The sequence below is a fragment of the Sebastes fasciatus genome, chromosome 1 (genome assembly GCF_043250625.1).
Source record: "Sebastes fasciatus isolate fSebFas1 chromosome 1, fSebFas1.pri, whole genome shotgun sequence".
NCBI lineage: Eukaryota > Metazoa > Chordata > Actinopteri > Perciformes > Sebastidae > Sebastes > Sebastes fasciatus.
Genome location: NC_133795.1, coordinates 38578950 through 38600182, shown reverse-complemented (window position 1 = coordinate 38600182; position 21233 = coordinate 38578950). Strand labels below are relative to the sequence as shown.

General features: G+C 38.6%; 2 protein-coding genes across 2 annotated transcripts; both read right to left on the bottom strand.

Moving 5' to 3' along the window:
* Positions 1–996: 996 nt before the first annotated feature.
* Positions 997–4938, bottom strand: LOC141775115 (complement C1q subcomponent subunit C-like). The gene is made up of 7 exons (XM_074648129.1): positions 4778–4938; positions 4165–4280; positions 4024–4086; positions 2769–2922; positions 1905–2045; positions 1392–1518; positions 997–1248 (listed from the first exon to the last, which is right to left on the bottom strand). Exons 2-7 carry the CDS (start codon positions 4268–4270, stop codon positions 1114–1116), a joined length of 726 nt encoding a protein of 241 aa, XP_074504230.1. The 5' UTR covers positions 4271–4280; positions 4778–4938; the 3' UTR covers positions 997–1113.
* Positions 4939–10278: 5340 nt separating this feature from the next.
* Positions 10279–15552, bottom strand: c1qa (complement component 1, q subcomponent, A chain). The gene is made up of 7 exons (XM_074648113.1): positions 15444–15552; positions 13914–14123; positions 13555–13731; positions 12702–12781; positions 11599–11715; positions 11200–11280; positions 10279–10568 (listed from the first exon to the last, which is right to left on the bottom strand). The coding sequence occupies exons 2-7, from the start codon at positions 14074–14076 to the stop codon at positions 10419–10421; spliced, it is 768 nt and encodes a 255-aa protein (XP_074504214.1). The 5' UTR covers positions 14077–14123; positions 15444–15552; the 3' UTR covers positions 10279–10418.
* Between the last annotated feature and the right edge of the window lie 5681 nt (positions 15553–21233).

The window sequence follows — 21233 nt, the reverse complement described above, 5'->3', positions numbered from 1 at the left end:
CTACGAAGCAGGATTTGGTGTTAGCGAGGTACCTTCAGGGTTAACCCTTCAGGGTTTTCTGTACTGCGAAGGTGGATCACCTCTTACCGAGGTAAATCACCATGGTAACTGATGCTGAACACCTGACCTGCTCCAAAGCAGGTTACGTTCCAGATAAGAGATCAACTCGTATGAAAGCACCTCCTACTGACCAATCAGAGCTCAGTGCGGTGATCGTATGGTAATATTATACACATATGAAGAAGTTTAAGTCATAATCCAGACTAAAAACAACACAGTTTAAACTGACAAACACAGGAAGGACAGCTGGCTGATTGCTGGGGGTGTTTACCGCTTTGAATTATATTTTTATATTTATTTTTAAACTTCCTCTTGAGACCGTAGCTAAATACACGCCATGCCTTTGATACTGGGCATGGTTAGGTATAATCCAGTCATCCGTTATACATTCAAAAGCTATTTATATCTAGGCGACTTTGTCTAACTTTTGAGTGTTCTGTTAAATTAATAAGTCTGTTAATTTACACATTCACACATCAGGAGTTTTTTCTTTTGCCAGCTGTTCTTGCTGCATTTGGCAGCTTCAACTGTGTTACTTCTAGTCTGGATTAAGTGTTTAATTTCTTCGTATTTGTCTAATATAGTTTACTCTTTGTAAAATGTGCCGCTCTGCTTGTCTGTCTGCAAATCTGTGGACTTGTCCACAGATTTGCAGACACCCCCCCATTCATGTGAACACTCTCATAGCCAGATTGAGAAACCCTGGGTTGATTTACCGAGTTGATAACCAGCGTCGGAGGACCGCTTAGCGGGATCTCGTTTGTTCGGGTTGGTGAAGCCAGATAACGAGAAGATACTGGTATGTTGAACTCACTTCGTAGTACAGACCTCTGATCTCTCTTGAAAGGAGATTTTAATAACAATGACACTTTACCTGGATCGATAAGGGAAATGTGAAAATATGAAATATGTACTTTTTCAAAAAAGGTTAAAGGCTCTGTGTGAAGGAAGGGAGGACTTTATTGAAGCTGTAGTTTCAGACTTAGACTGCTGTTGTAAAACTGTTTATTAAAAGTGAGGAAAAATGCTGTTTTGTGTTTCCCGTCCTGTTGGTCAGTGAGGGTGCAGCAGGAAGCCGGAGAAGATGCTGTAACCTGCCGGTTTTCCTCTCATCCCTCTGTAGTCTTTAGTCTCCAGCCAAACCTCCTGATCCCTCGACAGGTAGACCGCCAGGCTGCCCGCAGTCACCTGGAATCAGTCCACATTATATGTAGTAGTTATAGGGAGCATCTTTCTGCAGAGTTTAACACTAGAGACGGAAAGTACTTCCACATTCACTATGTGTCAGTGAAATTTTGAGGCAAATCTAAATCTGTGTTGTTTCATAGTACCTGTCTTCTGGTGCGTCGATGATCGCAGAACGACGCCAGCAGTGTTTGGCCCGCCTTCATCAGCACACACAGTCGGTCCTCCAAAGAGGCGTGGTACACAAAGTAGTACGTTCCCGAGACCCGACACCTACAACACACACACTTCATTGATTCACTAAAAGTTTTTTTTCCCTCCTTGCTGGTTTTGCAGCTTGATCACACTGGATATCTGTACAAACAGAAATGTTTTATTTATTTACTTTGGTCTGAAACATCTCAACAGTAATCGGATTTCATTAAATCTTTGTACAGACGTTCATGATCCCCACAGGATGAATCCGGCTGACTTTTCCTGTAGCCTGCTGGCATGATGTTGACATTTATTGTTTTGAATGAAATGTCTCAACAACTATTGGATGACATTTGGTGCATCAACCCGTTCCCTCTCCCAACTCGTCAAATACCGCCGTTTGGTCAATTTTGGTCAGTTCACTAAAATGTAAGATATGATAAGAAAACAGGTGTTTTTCTCACCTGAAGTGTCCTGTCGTGGTGTCGTAGTCATTGTTGATGTTGGTGATGACTTTGGTGAACCGGATGACGCTGGCTCTCTCCGGGTATTCGTCGGTTCCTCTGGCCACACTGAAGGCCGCCCGCTGCTGGACTCCAACAGTCCTGCAGCCACGGAAACAACACAAAGTGATGCTCAGAGCTGGATTCACCTGTTGGTGGGCCCCCAAGTTACTTAAAGGAACAGTGTATAGGATTTAGGGGGATCTATTAGCAAGGAATAGCAAGGAATATAATATTCATATGTTTTCATTAGTGTATAATCACCTGTGTACGTAAAAATTAGCTGTTTAAGTCCAGTGTGTAGGATTTGGCGTCAGCTTGTGGTGTGTGTGCAGACTGCGGTAACGTGAGCCGCCGAGTGCTAAACCGCGGTAACGCTGGCTGCCGTCTGACTTCCGTTGCTCCTAAAGTAGCGTTATTATGGTAAGGACGGCCTCTGAGTGAGGCCAATGTCATTACCACAGTTTCACAAGTGTGTAACCACGGTGGCCTTCAGGTAACGTAAAAACGTGTTTGTCTCTCTCTAGAACCAGAGTTTGGTTTGTCCATTCTGGGCTACTATAGAAACATGGAGGAGAAACATGGAGGACTCCTCCCAATGTAGATATGAAAGACTCATTCTAAGGTAACGAAAACACAACGATTCTTAGTTTCAGGTGATTATATACTAAAGAAAACATAGTTATTAGTATTATGTTACATTTCTGCCAATAGATTCCCCTAAATGTTGCACACTGGTCTCTTTAAAAAAAATAACATCAACAAAAACTCTGTCGTCATTAGAACACCTGTGCGTTGTTAAAGTGCCTTGCTCTGATTACATACCCTGGTTCTCCTGGTCCCCCTGGAGGTCCACCAACCCCTGGGACCCCTGGTTTTCCCGGTTCCCCACTCTGTCCTCGTTTACCAGGGCCCCCAGTCAGGCCCGGGACCCCCTTCTCTCCCTTCTGAGGGCCGAGGCCGCCTTGCCACGCCACTCCTGTAAACAGCAACAACATGCTGATCATCGGACATCCGTTTAAAGGAATGGTTGAACAGTTTGGGAGATTTGTGCTGTGTACGCAACCCGTTCTCACTCGTCAAATACAGCCATTTGGTCAGCGCCCCTTGGCATCGGAAACCGACGCATGGAGGAGCCCTTTAGCAACAGTATGTGACGAACCGGGCTTTCAACTAACTCCAATGTAAACCCACTCGCGGCGTTATTCGACGGTCGGAGAAAGTGACGGAGTATTAATAACATGAGAGTCCATTCAGGGCGGGTGGTGGATGGGTCAAACAAACAAGACTTTCAACCAGTAGACCGCTGTTCGTGTCCCGTGTGAAACAAAGTAATGATGGCTTATTTTGTCATGTCAGTCTTTAGTCACATGACACGTCGGTATTGTCAGTCCCGTGAATCCTTAGTCACGTGAGTCTTTAATTTGTCAGTCCTGTGAGTCATGTGAGTCTTTAGTCACATGACACATCGGTATCGTCAGTCCTGTGAGTCATAGGAGTTTTAAGTCACATGAGTCATTAGTATCGTCAGTCCCGTGAGTCACATGAGTCGTTAGTCACGAGAGTCGTTAGTCACGTGAGTCGTTAATATTGTCAGTCCCATGAGTCATTAGTATCGTGAGTCACGTGAGTCGTTAATTACGTGAGTCATTAGTATCGTCAGTCCCGTGAGTCCCGTGAGTCGTTAGTCACGTGAGTCGTTAGTCACGTGAGTCGTTAATATCATCAGTTTCTTGAGTCATTAGTGTCTTGGGTCACGTGAGTCGTTAGTCATGAGAGTCGTTAGTCACGTGAGTCGTTAATATCGTCAGTTTCTTGAGTCATTAGTCATGTGAGTCGTTAGTAGCCAAAAGTAACAATAGAAGGGTACCCTGTGTGTCGGTCTCCGATGTCAAGGGGCGCTGACAAAACGGCGGTATTTGACGAGTTGGGAGTGAGAATGTGTTGGTGTACAAACACTTCTTGTCATCCATGTTTTTTCTTCCCTGTATTCTCTAGTATATCTCTATAATCTAGAGTAGAAACGTTAGATGGATCAGTGCGGCTGCTGTGTTTGGCTGTCAGAATATGTGTCGGGTACCTGACTGTCCTTTCTGTCCTCTCTCTCCGTCACGACCGTCTCTGCCAGGCAGCCCAGGAATACCTGAGGAGAAAAACACAGATAAACAAACAAAAGAAAACAAAACATATATGTAACATATACAAACATGCATGTACTCACCTGGCATCCCGGGCATCCCTGTTGCCCGGCAGGACTCCATGGCAACCAGCAGGTGGGTGGCCAATGAGAGTAGGGCGCCGATCACGAGAAGACAACGATGGAGCATGATGACGAAGCTGACGGGGGAGAGGAGGATACAAGGAGAGATGAGAGGAGATGAGGAGAGGGAAGGAGGAGAGGGAGAGCCGCCCACGAGGGAAATTGTTCGTCCAATCAGGTGCCTAGTTGGCAGCCCATCAAGCGTTCAATGCTGGGAAGGGAAGCGATTCCTCGCCATTAGATGGAGGAAGTGGAGAAGATGGAAGAGAAGACAAGGAGAGAGGAGGTGGAGTGTTGCTGGTTCAAACTATTGTAATAACAGTGTTAGAATCTACCACAGTGCCTCTGAGCAACTGAATCATCTGCTGACAGAAAACAGCTTCAGTATAACACAAGAAATGCGACGTCAGATTATGATCAAAGTTCTCTTTTAACATAAAAAAATACACAATCATTATAATGATAAAGAAAGGAAAAACAGGAGATGATCAGATTCTCTTTCATAAATAAATGTCAAGGACTTCAGTCTGTAATCAACACACAGACGTGTAAAATAAATCAATATGAAGCTCACCTGAGAGAGCAGACGGCAGATTGAAACCTTCCTCGGTGACAAACTGAATTGAAGCTCCGAGTCCTGCAGCCGCCGGAGGAGGAAGCCGACGCAAAACCAAAGATTCAGCAGCTCTGACGTTGGATTATTGTCAGAGCCTGTTCTATGTAGTTCTGCAATTTAGGGAAGTTATTGAGAGAGAGAGAGAGAGAGAGAGAGAGAGAGTGAGAGAGAGAGAAACAGTAGAGGAGGGAATCTTTTTATTAAACCTTTCCAACAGGTTCTCATCCCAACTCCTCACATACCGCCCCTCGGCGTCACGTTAGGTTTAGGCAACAAAACCACTTTAGGCACATTAAAAGATGTTTCATATCTTACCAGATGTGTAAAATGTGAGAGAGACCACACATAACGACATGTTGTGTTATATTTAACAGTTTAGTTCCTATAGTGTGTGGAGAGAAACAGTTCGCCACACACTAACAGATTCATTCATCAACAACAAGAGTCCCCACTAAAAGAAATGAAATCTCTCTAAATCTCTGGCGATCAAACGTGACTTTAGTGTAAACAAACATGGCGGACGACGGGCAGGAAGAATTAGAGATGTTAGTTTTTACTTTTTACTGAAAATTAGCAAAGGATGGATGGATGAAGTCATGGAGACACGTTGAATAAACATTAATCAACAAGTTGCTCCTCCATCTCTGAGCTCCATCTTACTACTACTTTATGCTTCACGTTTAGCATTAGCTCATGCATTAACCGCGGCCGCCATGACGGCGGTGGTCGTCCTTCCTTCTTCAGTCAGCTCGGTTCTCTATTGGATATCGTTCTTCCCCACGTGACTGCGTCATCGGCTGTCCTCGGGATTCCCCACACACAACAGGATATCCCGTCGGAAATACTGTTTTTGTTGTATATGTAATATTCAACATGTTTAATATTTACCATTTGAAATCGGTGCAGCCAGGATGGACTTCAGAGCCGATCGGGGGATGTAAAAAACACTCTTAACATACCTCACACCACAGGAACATCTGGAAAGATCATCTTTAGAACCATCAAACAATCAGGGCTTTACTGATGATCGTCAGGCGGAATCAGGACCAGAATCGGCTTGATTCTCTAGTGTGTACTCGGCATTAGTTAAGTTTGTGTTGGGCTTAAAACTGCTACGTTTGTAAAGTGAAAAAACACGGGACATGAACAGCAGTCTCCTGGATGAAAACCCTGTGTGTGTTGGACACATCCACCTATCCTCCCGCCCGCCCGGTGTTATTCGCTCTTTAAATTACGTCACCACACTCCCGGCACCCTTTCCTTGAGCATTTACTGTTGCCGTGGATGGTTTTACATACGCGTGGTACGTCTCATACAGACGCCAAAGGGTGCCTTGTGGAGCGTTGTCACACACCAACAGCCATGACAAGACGTCGGTATTTGACGCCCTTGCATGTACTCCCTTACAAAAAAGAAGTATACTTCAAGTTTATTTTATGAAGTAAATTTAAGTTTCCTTTAAGTATATTCCCAAGTAGTGACTTGACTATGACTTGCCCCAAACTGCATGTGATTATCATAAAGTGGGCATGTCTGTAAAGGGGAGACTCGTGGGTACCCATAGAACCCATTTTTATTCACATATCTTACATTTAAAGTAAACTTAAAGGTACTCTATGTAAGAATCAGAAATTGATTGTTAACAGCGACACCTGTGTCCGTTAAGTCAACAAAAGTCAGCGTCCTGGTGCTCGCGCTTGCTCTACATAGACATGAACGAGCATCGATCAACACAGTGAGGCGACACACGTCAGCTAAAACCACAATATCACTCTATATTTCACCTGCTTGGCAGTAATGTTAGCTGACCAGACGAAGGTCTCTCCATGAATCCATGTGTTTCTTGCTTCAGCCTCCCGACCATGGTCAGAAGGAACAGGGGAGACACCGGAGTGAGATAGCGAGGTGGAGTGAGATAGCGAGTGAGATAGCGAGTGAGAACGAACGCGGTGTGTGAGTGAAGGCAAGCAGGCAGGCAGCGGAGCAGACACAGCATCGTCTCCCCCATGTCTTCTGGCCGCGGTCGGGAGGCTGGAGCAGGATTCGTTGACACTGTTTTGCAAGACGCTCTTCACTAAATATAACTTTGCGGTTTTGGTGCTTCTGTGTAGTTTGTGTTGGAGTCTTGTCTGAACAGCGTAGCCACATGCGAGCGCGCATGGGACACCGACCCGCAATTATTAATATAGTGTAAGTGTAAGAAGTTACGAACAGTACCTTTAAAAGTATACTTTTATAAACTAAAAAGTGGGCAAATTTAGTCTCAATAAGTATTATAGTAGTACACTTACAAGTATATTACTAGTACATTGATATTAGTATACTTATTGAATAAAATATACTTGGGAATATACTTAAAGTGTACTTAAGTTAGAAAGTATCGAGAGACAGGGTAGCTAGTTTTCCTGTGATTTGTTGACAGTGACAGAAATGTAGAACATCCCCCGTGCTTGTTTCTGCCTGTAGATTCTGGTGCTGATAGAACAAGAGCAGGTCAACCAAGGAGGCGCCAAATTGGCAGAAGTTCACCAAAAACAAGAAGTGTGCAAAAAAACTAAAATGTTTCACTTCCATAACCTTAAGAGAAGCCACATGAAACTTCTCTCTGATGAGGTATAATACAGAAGTACTGTGTGAATTAAAGGAAACATTTTGTTGATGAGCCTGTAACAAACATCTTTACAGGATGTCACAAGGGGTGATGTTTAGTTTAGTTTAGTTTAGTTTACCCCAAATTCCAAATATAGCAGTAAAAAAATACAAGCGTATGAGATACTGTCAGTGATAACACGTCACAGTCCAGGACTTATTTCCATCGGTTGGTCCTCACCACAACCGGATCGAGACAGCTGGGAGACACACGACCGCGTCCCACAACAATCCACTTACAGATAAATATGCCAATAAAAATAAATAATAATATTAGGGCTGTCAAAGTTAACGCGATAATAGTGCGTTAATGCAAATTCGTTTTAACGCCACTAATTTCTTTAACGCAATTTCCGATTTTTAATTAACCTTTTAAAAGATCCGAATGGCCGCCGATCTTTCAGAGCTTGTAGCGGGCTCATATCATATCATACGAAACTAGAAAACCTTAGTAACCCATTGGTTACAAAAAAATAAGTTTATTCAAGATTATTAGTATACTTCTTTTAAACTTAAAATAAGAGAATATGCTTTCAGATTACTTTTGTTGTACTTATCAGAGATAGACTTAACAAAATTATACTTAAATATACTTGGCCTATACTGAAAAGTATACAGAAAATTCCAAGTGTACTTGTCAAGTATACAGAAAACTCCAAGTATACTTGGATTTCCAATAATAAATACAGACGTAGGTAAAGTTGTTGGTAACGTTCCGTTAAAGAGAGAAAAACCCACAATGGTCACTGAAATAACTTGAAACTGACAAAAGTAATAAAAAATAAAAATTCACTGAAAATTAACTAATGAAAATCAGATATTGTTTTTGAATTATGGTTCAGCAGAATCATTTAAAAAAACAAACTAATGAAACTGGCCTATACAAAAATGATGGTAATCTTAACTTAATATTTTGTTGCACAACCTTTTGAGGCAATCACTGCAATCAAGTGATTTCTGTAACTCTCAATGAGACTTCTGCACCTGTTGACAGGTATGTTGGCCCACTCCTCGTGAGCAAACTGCTCCAGCTATCTCAGGTTTGAAGGGTGCCTTCTCCGAATGCATGTTTCAGCTCCTTCCACAGATGTTCAATAGGATTTAGATCAGGGCTCATAGAAGGCCACTTCAGAATAGTCCAATGTTTTGTTCTTAGCCATTCTTGGGTGTTTTTAGCTGTGTTTTGGGTCATTATCCTGTTTGAGGACCCATGACCTGCAACTGAGACCAAGCTTTCTGACACTGGGCAGCACATTTCGCTCCAGAATGCCTTGATAGTCTTGAGATTTCATTGCACCCTGCACAGATTCAAGACACCCTGTGCCAGATGCAGCAAAGCAGCCCCATAACATAACCGAGCCTCCTCCATGTTTCACATTAGGTACAGTGTTCTTTTCTTTGGATGCTTCATCTCTTCGTCTGTGAACATAGAGCTGATGTGACTTGCCAAAAAGCTCCAGTTTTGTCTCATCTGTCCAAAGGACATTCTCCCAGAAGCTTTGTGGCTTGTCAATATGCATTTTGGAAAATTCCAGTCTCGCTTTTTTATGATTTGGTGTCCTCCTCGGTCGTCTTCCATTAAGTCCACTTTGGCTCAAACAGTGACGGATGGTGCGATCTGACACTGATGTACCTTGACCTTGGAGTTCACCGCTAATCTCTTTGGAAGTTGTTCTGGGCGCTTTGGTTACCATTCGTATTATCCGTCTCTTCAATATGTCATCAATTTTCCCCTTGCGGCCACGTCCAGGGAGGTTGGCTACAGTCCCATGGACCTTAAACTTCTGAATAATATGTGCAGCTGTAGTCACAGGAACATCAAGCTGCTTGGAGATGGTCTTATAGCCTTTACCTTTAACATGAAGGTCTATAATGTTCTTTCTGATCTCCTGAGACAACTCTCTCCTTAGCTTTCTGTGGTCCATGTTCAGTGTGGTACACACCATGACACCAAACAGCACAGTGACTACTTTTCACCCTTTAAATAGGCAGACTGACTGATTACAAGTTTGAAGATACCTGTGATGCTAATTACAGGACACACCTTAGTTTAACATGTCCCTATGGTCACATTATTTTACATCTTTTCTAGGGGTACCATCATTTTTGTCCTGGCCAGTTTCATTAGTTTGTTTTTTAAAATGATTCTGTTGAACCACAATTCAAAAACAATATCTGATTTACATTAGTTCATTTTCAGTAAATTTTTATTTATTATTACTTTTGTCAGTTTCAAGTTATTTCAGTGACCATTGTGGGTTTTTCTCTCTTTAACGGAACGTTACCAACAACTTTGCCTACGTCTGTATATACATGCATTTGCATAAAGCAGCATATTTGTCCACTCCCATGTTGATAAGAGTATTAAATACTTGACAAATCTCCCTTCAAGGTACATTTTGAACACATAAAAAAATTAAAACTATTTTTAAAAAATTATAAATATATGTACAAAGGAATAACTAGGGTGCAGTTGGAATTTATACATCTGTAGTTTTATATATACATACAAAGGGTGCAGTTGAAATGTAAATGTGGTATTGTAGTGCTGACATTATTACAGGCCGACAGTCGGTGTCGTATGGCTCTGGGTTAACAAAATAAAAGTTCCTTGTAATTTAGTAGCTTTAAGGACTTTTACTTGTATTTTTACAATTTAGTATTTCTACTTTTACTTGAGGAAAATATCTGAATAATTTTTCCACCACTGGTTTTGAAACTATGTGAACTATGATGATGTTAAAACAACAACAGTGGGGAGACATTTGGGGTTATGGGGGGCAATCAACGATAAAGAAGAAAATCAACGATTGCACACTCAATAATAAACTTTAATTTTGTTTTAGATGCATTCAGAGTCAACATTCAAAGAAGGTTTACATGAGCCAGTATGAAGGGAACAGATCTGAAGTCTCCACGCTGCAATCTTAAAGTACTTTACTGAACTTTATTATGGATTTGAGAAGAGCAGGAAGCCGCTGAAGATGATCTGTTTCTCATTGTTGTCTCGGAATTCAGTTACTCTTTGCTGGTCCCTAAAGGACTCGAGCCAGACCCTCTGTCCGACTGTCAGCTGTAAGACCACGCCGCCCGACAGCACCTGAAACACAACGCAGCCAATCACAGCGAGGCTTCAGGACAGAAACTCTAGAGGATGTCCTCAACCACAGAAACTCTTATGGCTACCAAAGACTGAAGTCTGACTCCCTCTCACGTCTAAAGACAATGTGTCTTCAGTCTCAGAGCTTTTAGTTACAGACTATAATATTTAACAAAGACTGGGGATCTTGCAAGGTCACTATTTACTTTAAGACTACAACTAGATTCCTTTAGAGATGATGTCACTTCCTGCTCCTGCTGGAAATTTACAGAAGAAAACCTGTTGAGAATCAAGTGGACAGAAATTGCTGCAGCCCCATGCTATAGCTATTGTCCTGAATAACTAGCTAGCTAGCCCCATTCGGGACAACGGGGCTACGTGCAAGATAACGTTAGCTACTGGAATGTTTGCCTACAAGCTAACTGTATGTTTCAGCTTCAATCATATAAATCAACACACATACGTGTATATAATGAGAGAAAGCGAGAGAGAGAGAGAGAGAGAGAGAGAGAGAGAGAGAGAGAGTACTGCAGCCAGACTTATATGATTGAATCCAGCAATCTTAAAGAAAAAGTTTGTAATTTGAGTGAAAGATTTATCAAAGATTTCCCTCCGTGTTGCTGAAACTGACCTGATCAGTGTTCCTGTTGTAATCACAGAATCCCAGCTTGTCTGTCAGAGCGTTACTGGCGATATACAGACACACGCTGACCTGAAACACAACAAAACAACAACAACTATAATACTATCTGATTATGGAGCGCTGTGAAAATGCTCCACTACAAGTAAAAGTACTGCATTCAAAACCTATGTATGTATACTTATAAGTATTATCAGCTGAACGTAGTCTCCAGTAGTAGTAGTATTGAGTTGAGTTCCTTGACTTTGTACTACAGGACTTGAGTAAATGTACTTACTTACATTCAGTCAGTGCTGATGACATAAAAACACTTTCTGATGTCCCAGACGTTAATAATAAAACAGTTATTGTGATGTGAAGCAGAGCAGCAGCAGGACGGCGGTGCGTTACCTTGGCAACAGAGTGGAAGGTGAAGTAATAAACACCAGCTGCTCTGCAGGTGAAGTGACCTGTGGCTGCGTTAAAGTCTGCAGGTGTGTTGACCACAGTAGTCTGGAAGGTTACTACCTGATACACACACAATAACATAAAACATCAAAGAAAAAAGCAGACGACTGGGTAACAGTAAAGTAAAAGTAGCAGTACCACTGTGTAGAAATACTCTGTTACAAGTACAAGTTCTGCATTCAAAATCTTACTTAAGTATAAGTACAAAATACTCAAAGTACAAAAGTAAAAGTACTCATTATGCAGAATGGTCTATTTCAGTATCATGTAAGGTGAATTATAATTATTGATGCATTAATATGTTCATCACTTTAATATTGCAGCTGGCAAAGGTAGAGCTCATTTTAATTATTTTTGGGATATTTTACTAATTTTCATCTAATAATTTATTAAGATTTCACTTATATTTTAAGGATATTTTACTAAAGTTTTCGGATATTTTACTGACATTATTTTGGATATTTTACAAATGTTCTTCTAATAATGTATAAATAGTTTACTAGTATTTTAAGGATATTTTACTGATAATATTTTGGATATTTTAAATTGTTTTGTCTGATACTACTATAATATTTTGTCTGTTATTTTAATGATATTTATATTTATATATATATATCATCACTTTAATGTTGCAGCTGGTAAAGGTGGAGCTCATTTTAATAATGTTTTGTATATTTTACTATTTTTATCTAATAATTTATTATTATATATTATTTTAGATAATTTCCGAATTGTTTTGTAATATTTTATGAATATTTTACTAGTATTTTAAGGATATTTTATCTGTTATGTGACTGATAGTTATATTTATATATATCATCACTTTAATGTTGCAGCTGGTAAAGTGGAGCTCATTATATACTGCTGGGTAGTTCTATACAAATATATGATAATTTATTTGATGTACTTAGTTACTTTCCACCGAAAAAAAGAAAGAAAGAAAGAAAGAAATTATGTCTTTTATTTTGTAGATATTTTTCATATGTGAAACATGTGGAGACAAAGCAGCTGAGAGACAGACAGGTGTGATGGACGACAGACTGAACCTGGCCAACAGGAGGATAACTGTTATCAGTCCTGATCACTGAGAAGGCTGAACGGGCCTGTTGAGGAGAGTTCTGTCCTCCTGGAACAACGCACACACACACACACACACACACACACACACACACACACACACACACACACACACACACACACACACACACACACACACACAATAACAGAAATGTACGTGCGGCCAGTATAGTCTGTGACATCGTCAGTGGGTATATACCGTATGTGTGTGTGTGTGTGTGTGTGTGTGTGTATATATAGTTATTACCTGACAAGGGAGGCCTCTTAACTTAGTATGTGTTCATTTTGTATCTAGTAAGGTTCAAGTCATGTATGTATTATATTATATTATATTATATTATGAACTGGATACTGGCTCAAAGATGGCGCCCACTCTCTTGCTGAGCGTAAAAACACATTTTCTGGCTGGTTTGTTGCCCATGGACTTTACATTGAGATGAAATTAGCTTTACTGGGCTCTGGGAAAGTCTGAAAATATAAATATTTATATCTTCTTCTATAAACTAACCTCTGCCATGTCGTAAAGTTATCCTGAGGCAGAGCTGGGTTTGACTTTTTCTTTGTTCAGTTGTCACCATAATCCATTTGTTGTGTTTATTTATTTTTTCCTCAATATCATAATGTCATTAAAGAGATATCAGGGTACTGGGTAGATGACACAAAAGTTCCAGCAAACTAAGCTAACTCCTGTTTGGACTTTTCATTTATTTCATTTGTGTCGAAGCTGAAGCGGGCAGTATTGTTTTTGTTTTATTTTTTTATTATATACGAGTTTAGTTTGATATACACTGTAAGCTGTAGGGTCAGAAGTGGTGTCGTTACCGTGGCCGATGTTTTTCCCCTCTGGGCCGAGGGTACCGGGCTTTCCAGGGTTACCCGCTGCTCCCAGGTGTCCCTGGTAACCTTTAGGACCCATCCCCCCCTGCAAGCCTCGATTCCCCGTCTCCCCCTTCAGCCTCAGTAGGGCGCTGGCATCCACCGGACCGCTGGCCATCACGGCTGGAGACAAACAGATGAATGCAATAAAAGATCTTTGGGCCACTAGGGGGCAGCAGAAACAAGTTGTGAATAGGGATGTTAATAATAAACCGTTAATTAATGCTATCCTCAGTGTGATTTCATGGAAGGACAAAGCAAACAAACAAACAAACTAATATACCATGAAATAGAAAGTCTTTTACCTGGCTGTCCTTTCTCTCCCTTCGCTCCAGGATATCCATCTCTTCCCAGAGTCCCTGCCTCTCCCGCCTGTCCGTCCGTCGCTCTACAATCCACGTCACATTGGCCGGTCGTCAGCAGCAAGGACACGCCCACCAGAACCGCCAGCCCATAATAACCTCCCATGATCCAAAACACTGGATTTAACAATGAATGGTGTTTCGGAGAAGAAGCTGATGGACGACAAAACACAAGAGAGACATAATGAGGAGAAACTACACAACAAGTTAAATGATTTCTTTGTGACACTCATGTTGGGTTTTGAGGGTTTTAGAAACACATCTTTATTTTCTACATTGATTCCAGTATTTGTGGACACAATATATTTAAATATGAATACTTTAAATCCAATAGTGTTTCCCCACTCAACCCAGTCTCACGGGACGGCGTATGAATACCACGACATTACACCGACATACGGCGTGTCATGAGTACGCGTTTTAGCGTTTTCATGTGTCATTTTCAACTCTGGAAACGTCTGAATTTAGGTTCAGGCAAGAAAACCACTTAGTTAGTTTAAGGGAAAACATCATGGTTGGGCTTAAAATAAGTAAGTAAACTAAGTAAACATGTACAGAAACACCTACAAAAAACACGTGAAAATCGTTGCCAAAAGTCACAAAAGAACAGTCTCAAACACGGGTCTCTTGGTTGTAAGTCTGGTGTTTATTGGAGACCGCTGTTCATGTCCCGTGTGAAACCAGAAGTCAACGTTGATTTATTTGTCACATAACTTCCGTACTTCAGTTACAGCACTTCTGGAGTTATTTTAACCAAAACCGCCATCTTTTCCTAAACCTAACTAAGTAGTTTTGTTGCCTAAACCTAACCAAGTCGATCTTTTCCAAAACCTAACTAAGTAGTTTTATTTTGAAAAGACTGGAGCAGATATTGATAAGTGCGTCACACGTTGCTGGACATTCGTAAGAAAAAGCACAAAAAATACGTTGTTGAAAGTCGTGCTGAGCGTCATGAAGAAAAAGAGAAATTAGTGTCTATGTACACGAATCAAATAGATTAAATTTCGTGATATTTCACGTACTGCCGTGAGACTGTGTTGGATTTAAAGACAACTAAATGTTCACGGAGCATTTGGGCAGCAAAGTTCTTTCCAGGTTGTTTTTCATAGAAAATAATGATGTGTGGAAGGAAGAAAATCTGAGGAAAGCTGGTTTGCAAAAACACACAAAAACCAACATAATTCATTCACACATAAAAACAATCTTAAAATGCAGTGTAAGGACTAAAACAAATCAAAACACACAATAAGAATTGGCAATTATTTCATTTCTAAACTGAAATAATTCCATCGGTTTTTACATTGATTTTGATGATTTCAGACAGCCAGTTAATTTATACAAAAAACTACTTTAAGAGGTTTGAACTTTCCTGCCTATAGATAATCGTTTATTTACCTTTATCTTTAAACTATAAAATGTTTTAGTTTTGATGTTTTGCTGTTGAAAGAACAGCATAAACATTATTTTACTCACCAGTGGAGTTTTCTGTCTCACCAGCAGAGATCTGGAGCTGCAATGAGAAGACGGGATTTCCTCTTTTGGTGAACAGATCACGACTTCTTATTAGACTCACCGACTTATTCTGGAACACACACAGAAAATCAGACAGGAAATGAAACTGGTGACAGAAAGATTGATTGTTCAGAGTTGCTGATTTAAGATCTTGGGCCAGTTTCACAAAAATATTTTAGACTTGTGTTAATGCAAGTGAATTCATTTTTCTCTTAGATTTCTTTAATGCAAGTTAATAGATAAATAAATTAATAATTAATAATAAATTTACAAAAACTTGGATTGGAGTTTTTTCTTTAAATATGTGAAGTGTAACATGTTTGAAGCAAACACAGACACACTGGAACATCTGACTGTGATGTATTCAAATCATTTTCTTCAGTGAAAATAGCAACAACAAAGTGGAAAAATAAAAGTAAAAAAACATTCAGAATTCAAAATACGAGATAAGAAATATAAGCAGTACTTTAATCAGACCAGAAACTGAAACATTAACAAAAATATGAATACCACCATCTTCATTACGAGTTTGCCACTTACTCTGTAGTCACACCTGATTATAGAAACAGAATTCAGACAGACCCTCTGCAGATACACCAAGTGGTTTGCTGACAAGGGTAATAGGCATCCAGGCCCTTTTTTGTTCTTTTTATTTTCATTTATTTATTTATTTATTATTATTATTATTATTATTATTATTATTATTATTATTATTATTATTATTATTATTATTATTATTATTATTATTATTGTGATTATAATTATTATTATTATTATTATTATTATTATTATTATTATTATTGTAATTATAATTATACTTATTATTATTATTATATTTAATTTTATTCAATGTTCTGCAGACACACCAATTGGTTTGCTGACAAAGGTTGGCATCCAGCCCCTTTTTATTTATTTATTTCTTTCTAGCTTTCTTTTTTCTTTTTTAAAATATGTTTAATATCATTTTTTATTTTATTCAATTATTACTTTTTTTCTGTTGGTAAGGCAATACACTCTTCTGTGAACTGTAAATTTGTATTATATGACAAATTGTTTATTACCAAAGCATAATTATAATACTTTATATGACCTCTCATGTGGAGAGTTGTGTTTTTGCAATTTTCAATTGTTAAAAGCACACAAAAAAGAAAGAAGTATGAGCAGTAAAATGCACTCAAGTATCTAAAGGAAAAGAACTGCTTAGTTTCACGTTTGGATGAAAACGTTTTACATCAACTTACGAATTTAGTAAAGAAAGAAGGAAAGTATGGAGGAAGAAAAAAGACATTTATATAGGCTACTAACTGAAAAACAATAAATAAATAAATAAAATCACATGAAATCAATACAAACTGCATGCAAACCACAAAGTAAACACACTGATGTTTCTACACTAAAAGCTTTTCAGCCTGTTTGAATAAATCAGGGTTTGGAGCCCTCATGTGGTTTTATGATTTAATATGTACAATCTGTAAATATTAAATCAATATTCATCTACAAGCAACAATTCAATCAAAAGTGTCTCCTGAATTTTTAATTATTATTTTATTTATTACCCACAGTGGAGTAAAATAACTAAGTGCATTTACTTAAGTACTATACTTAAGTACAATGTGAGATACTTGAGTATTTCCATTTTCTGATACTTTATACTTCTACTCCACCAAATTTCAGTGTGAAATATTGTACCTTTACATTTATCTGACAGCTTTAGTTACTTTTCATATGAAGATTTTTACATATAGAATAAACATGGGACAAATATCTATTGAGTGTTGTTTACATTGTGACAGTGCCTTTTCCAAATAAAATAAAATAAATAATAAAATAAATAAATAAACATCTGATAAGTTTATAAAATACACATTGTTAAAGATTAAACAAGTATTTAGTTGGACTCAAACTCGTCTTCAGTGGGATGATAACGTTGTTTGCTGAGGGTGTAAATATGCAGCTGTTTAGTAATAACAACTTTAAGAGGTGATAATATGTCGGTGTTGTGTGCCCTCTAGTGGTGAGAAAATATGTAGTAATTCAGCTTTAAGTGCTGAATACTGCTTTTATCTCTGTACATTATCCTTATAATCATCTCTAACAGAGCTGCTCCTTTGTATGGAAGTTTTTATTGGACTTTAATAGTTGTAATCCAGAGAAGACAATCCACAAATGTGTACCATGATCTACAAATATTTCACTATCCAAGAACATGTATTTTTGTATTTGTGTTGTGTAACGTCACATCCACAAAAATACAGACGATTTGCAAATACGCATAAATTACTCTGTAAACACATATTTTAATTCCACATAATTATGTTATAGGTTTACTTGTAAAGTGATATACGCATTTGTACACGTGGAATGATGTTTGAGCATTTATGTATCGCTTCCTGTCGGTCTGCGAGCCACGTGACATTTGTAACTTCCCTCCAGATCTGTAGAGAATAGTTAGTGTATTTATTTGATATTCAACATATTTTACTATTATATCTTTTTATGATATTTTTCTATGATATCTCAGTACATATTTTTCGATGATATTTTTCGATGATATCTTTTGATGAGATTTTTCTACATATTTTTCGACGATATCTTAGTATATTTTTCTATTGTATTTTTCTATAATATATTTTTGCACATATTTTTCTATGATATCTTAGCACATTTTTCCATGATATATTTCCCATAATACATTTTTCTATGATATTTTTCTACGTTTTTTCTACTGTACACTCTTGCTGACGGATCCACGTGTACAAATGGATGTACAAATGCGTATATATCACTTTACATGTAAACCTATAACATTTTTATGTGGAATTAAAATATGTGTTTATGTTATGCGTATTTGCAAATCACCCTGTATTTTTGTGGATGTGATTTTACACAACACAAACACAAAAATACGTTTGGGGACAGAGAAATATTTGTGGATCATGGTACACATTTGTGGATTGTCTCCTGTGGATTACAACTATTAAAGTCCAATAAAAACTTCCATACCTTTGTTACATAGATCTTGCCCTGTGACATCCTCAGTGTTAAAGTGTTGAAACAGACGGTTTGTGTCAGATGGTGTGTTGTTGAGATAAGAGGTGGAGGTGACGATTGCCTCATTATGTCAACATACCTTTCACGGGAAGAAGAAAACAAGACGAGTTCTGTCTTGTGAGCTGTCTCTGTGTCTCTGTGTCTCTGTGTGGATGGGAAAACACACAAGAAACCAAATTCATTGTACCATCATCACAAGAAACAGGTCACAAAAAGAAATTTGTAGTGAAACCATATCTAACGTATTCTATAGAGAAGTCTTCAGCAGGGTTTTAAAACACGTTAAAACACATGAGATACAAAACAATACAGCGCAGAGTTGTGAGTAGTTACGATGGAGCGAATGAGGGACGAATAAGGAATAAGAGACTATAATAGAGCAAACACTGGTGATACTATATTACTGTATTACTGTATTACGAAGATGAAAATGACTTAGATGATGAACATGACTTTTCAAATGCAACCTGCAAATCTGTTAAATCCTGTTGTGACTGATCTGTTACAGTTATTTAATGACTGAATATTATGTCTGAGTGCTACTTCCTCCTCCAACGTCTCAGTGATCACTTTGATTTCATCACTGTCTGTGTCATTGTAAACTGTCTAACTGTCAGAAACTCACCCACTGGTATTACTGCTCAGTTTGCATGTTACTGGATTTACTGTAAATGAACTCAGTGGTGGAAAGAAACTAAGTACATTTACACAAGTACTGTACTGAACTTAAATACAATTATGAGGTACTTGTACTTTACTCTATTACAATTCTGAGGGAAATATTGTACTTTTTACAATGTTTATTTGATAACTTAACTCAGATTAATGATACAAAACTATAATCAACATTATTATGTATCATCAGAGGTTAAGATAAGACAGCCCAGTCGCACAGCAGTTTGTGCACACATTTTTTTTCGTAATGGTCATCACAAAATCAATTTGTATGTAATCCACATAATTGTGAACCAGGAAGTAAAAAGAGCGGCGAACAACACGTAGGGAGGAGGTCGGGGTGGATGGGTGGTTCAAAAAACACCGGACTTTCACCAGGAGACCGGCATTCATGTCCCGTGTGAAACCAGAAGTCAACGTTGATTTCTTTGTCACATAACTTCCGTACTTAAGTTACAGCACTTCTTGTGTTATTTTAACCCAAACCACCATCTTTTCCTGAAGCTAACTAAGTAAGAATCCATTTGTACCAACCAAGTCATACTAGTTTGTCATGAAGGAGGATGAATAAAACTCCAAACTTATGCTAAGTTTTGACGAGGAAAAACTGTCATGGTCATTTTCAAAGGGGTCCCTTGACCTCTGACCTCCAGATGTGTGAATGTAAATGGGTTCTATGGGTACCCACGAGTCTCCTCTTTACAGACATGCCCACTTTATGATAATCACATGCAGTTTTGGGGTAAGTCATAGTCAAGTCAGCACACTGACACACTGACAGCTGTTGTTGCCTGTTGGGCTGCAGTTTGCCATGTTATGATCTGAGTATATTTTTATGCTAAATGCAGTACCTGTGAGGGTTTCTGGACAATATTTGTCATCTATATATATATATATTATCTTTAGCTTATAGTTCTGATCAGCATCTGATCCTGTGTTAACAACAACGTCCTGGTGTTTTCTCAGGAAAAATGCGTCTGCTCTGTGAGTGTTATCAGCTGTAGGATCTCCTCATCACCTGCTGAATAGCAGGACAAATACCAACTTGTCGGACAACCTCCACAAAACAACATGCAAACACCCTTTAGATCTTTTAGGAGTTGCCGGTCAAACCTCAACGGGCGGTTCTTTAACAACAGTTAAGCTCCCGGACCTCTGCGTCAACAGCCACATACCATAACATTATCAGAAAAACATGCTCTTTATCCCAGAGACCGTCTTAGTATATAACTATATAGTATGTAAGTAGTTTCTTGAGTCCAAAACTCAAAGAAAAAGCAACAGCAACAGCAAATATGTAAGAGGCTGGAACCAGATAACTTTTGGCAATGACTTCAATGATTAAATTATCAAAATAAATGTTCTGTCACGTAATTCATTTGAATAAAGAAATAATTCAACAGTAACTTTAATGCTGTTCACACAACACAGTCTGATTATTTGATTAATTGATTTCCCTTCTCTTTTTTTTCGTGACGTTCAGCTCCGACTTTCATCAACATATTTTACGTGTTTTTTCCTACGAATGTCCAGCAACACGCCTTTTCAAAATAAAACTATTTGGTTAGGTTTAGGAATACATCGCAGTTTGGGTTAAAATAACAACGGCAGTGGCGAAACTTAATTACAAAAGTTACATGACAAAAGACACTTTGTTAGGTGTAATGTGCATTATTCTTTGTTTATGTGATAAAGAAGACCTTAATCTCTATTTTAAGATATTTGTTATAAATATTTGACACATTTTAAAGAAAATATGAGGAAGTAATTCATGATAATGACACATATGATTATATTACATTTTGTTTATGTGAATGTTTGGCTGCTACCCCATGAACACGGTCATTACACTCTGAAAGGGCCGAGGGTTTTTCTGTCACATGACAGGCGACATGAATGTGAAACCAGCCTGATGTATTTGGTTAGAGTACTTCCTGTGGTTGTGTCATGTGTCTCTGCATTGTGGCTTCATGTTGTCTGATCTCTGTAGAGTTACTGCTCAGCAACAAAGGTCACACAAACATC

Coding starts and splice junctions, on each gene's coding strand:
- LOC141775115 (XM_074648129.1), bottom strand. CDS start 4,270: ATGCTCCATCGTTGTCTTCTCGTGATCGGCGCCCTACTCTCATTGGCC. Junction 2,046..2,768: donor GGGGGACCAGGAGAACCAGG/GTATGTAATCAG, acceptor CCGTGGCTGCAG/GACTGTTGGAGTCCAGCAGC. Junction 1,249..1,391: donor ATCGACGCACCAGAAGACAG/GTACTATGAAAC, acceptor GACTGATTCCAG/GTGACTGCGGGCAGCCTGGC.
- c1qa (XM_074648113.1), bottom strand. CDS start 14,076: ATGGGAGGTTATTATGGGCTGGCGGTTCTGGTGGGCGTGTCCTTGCTG. Junction 12,782..13,554: donor GGGGAAAAACATCGGCCACG/GTAACGACACCA, acceptor GCGTTGTTCCAG/GAGGACAGAACTCTCCTCAA. Junction 10,569..11,199: donor ACAACAGGAACACTGATCAG/GTCAGTTTCAGC, acceptor GTTGTGTTTCAG/GTGCTGTCGGGCGGCGTGGT.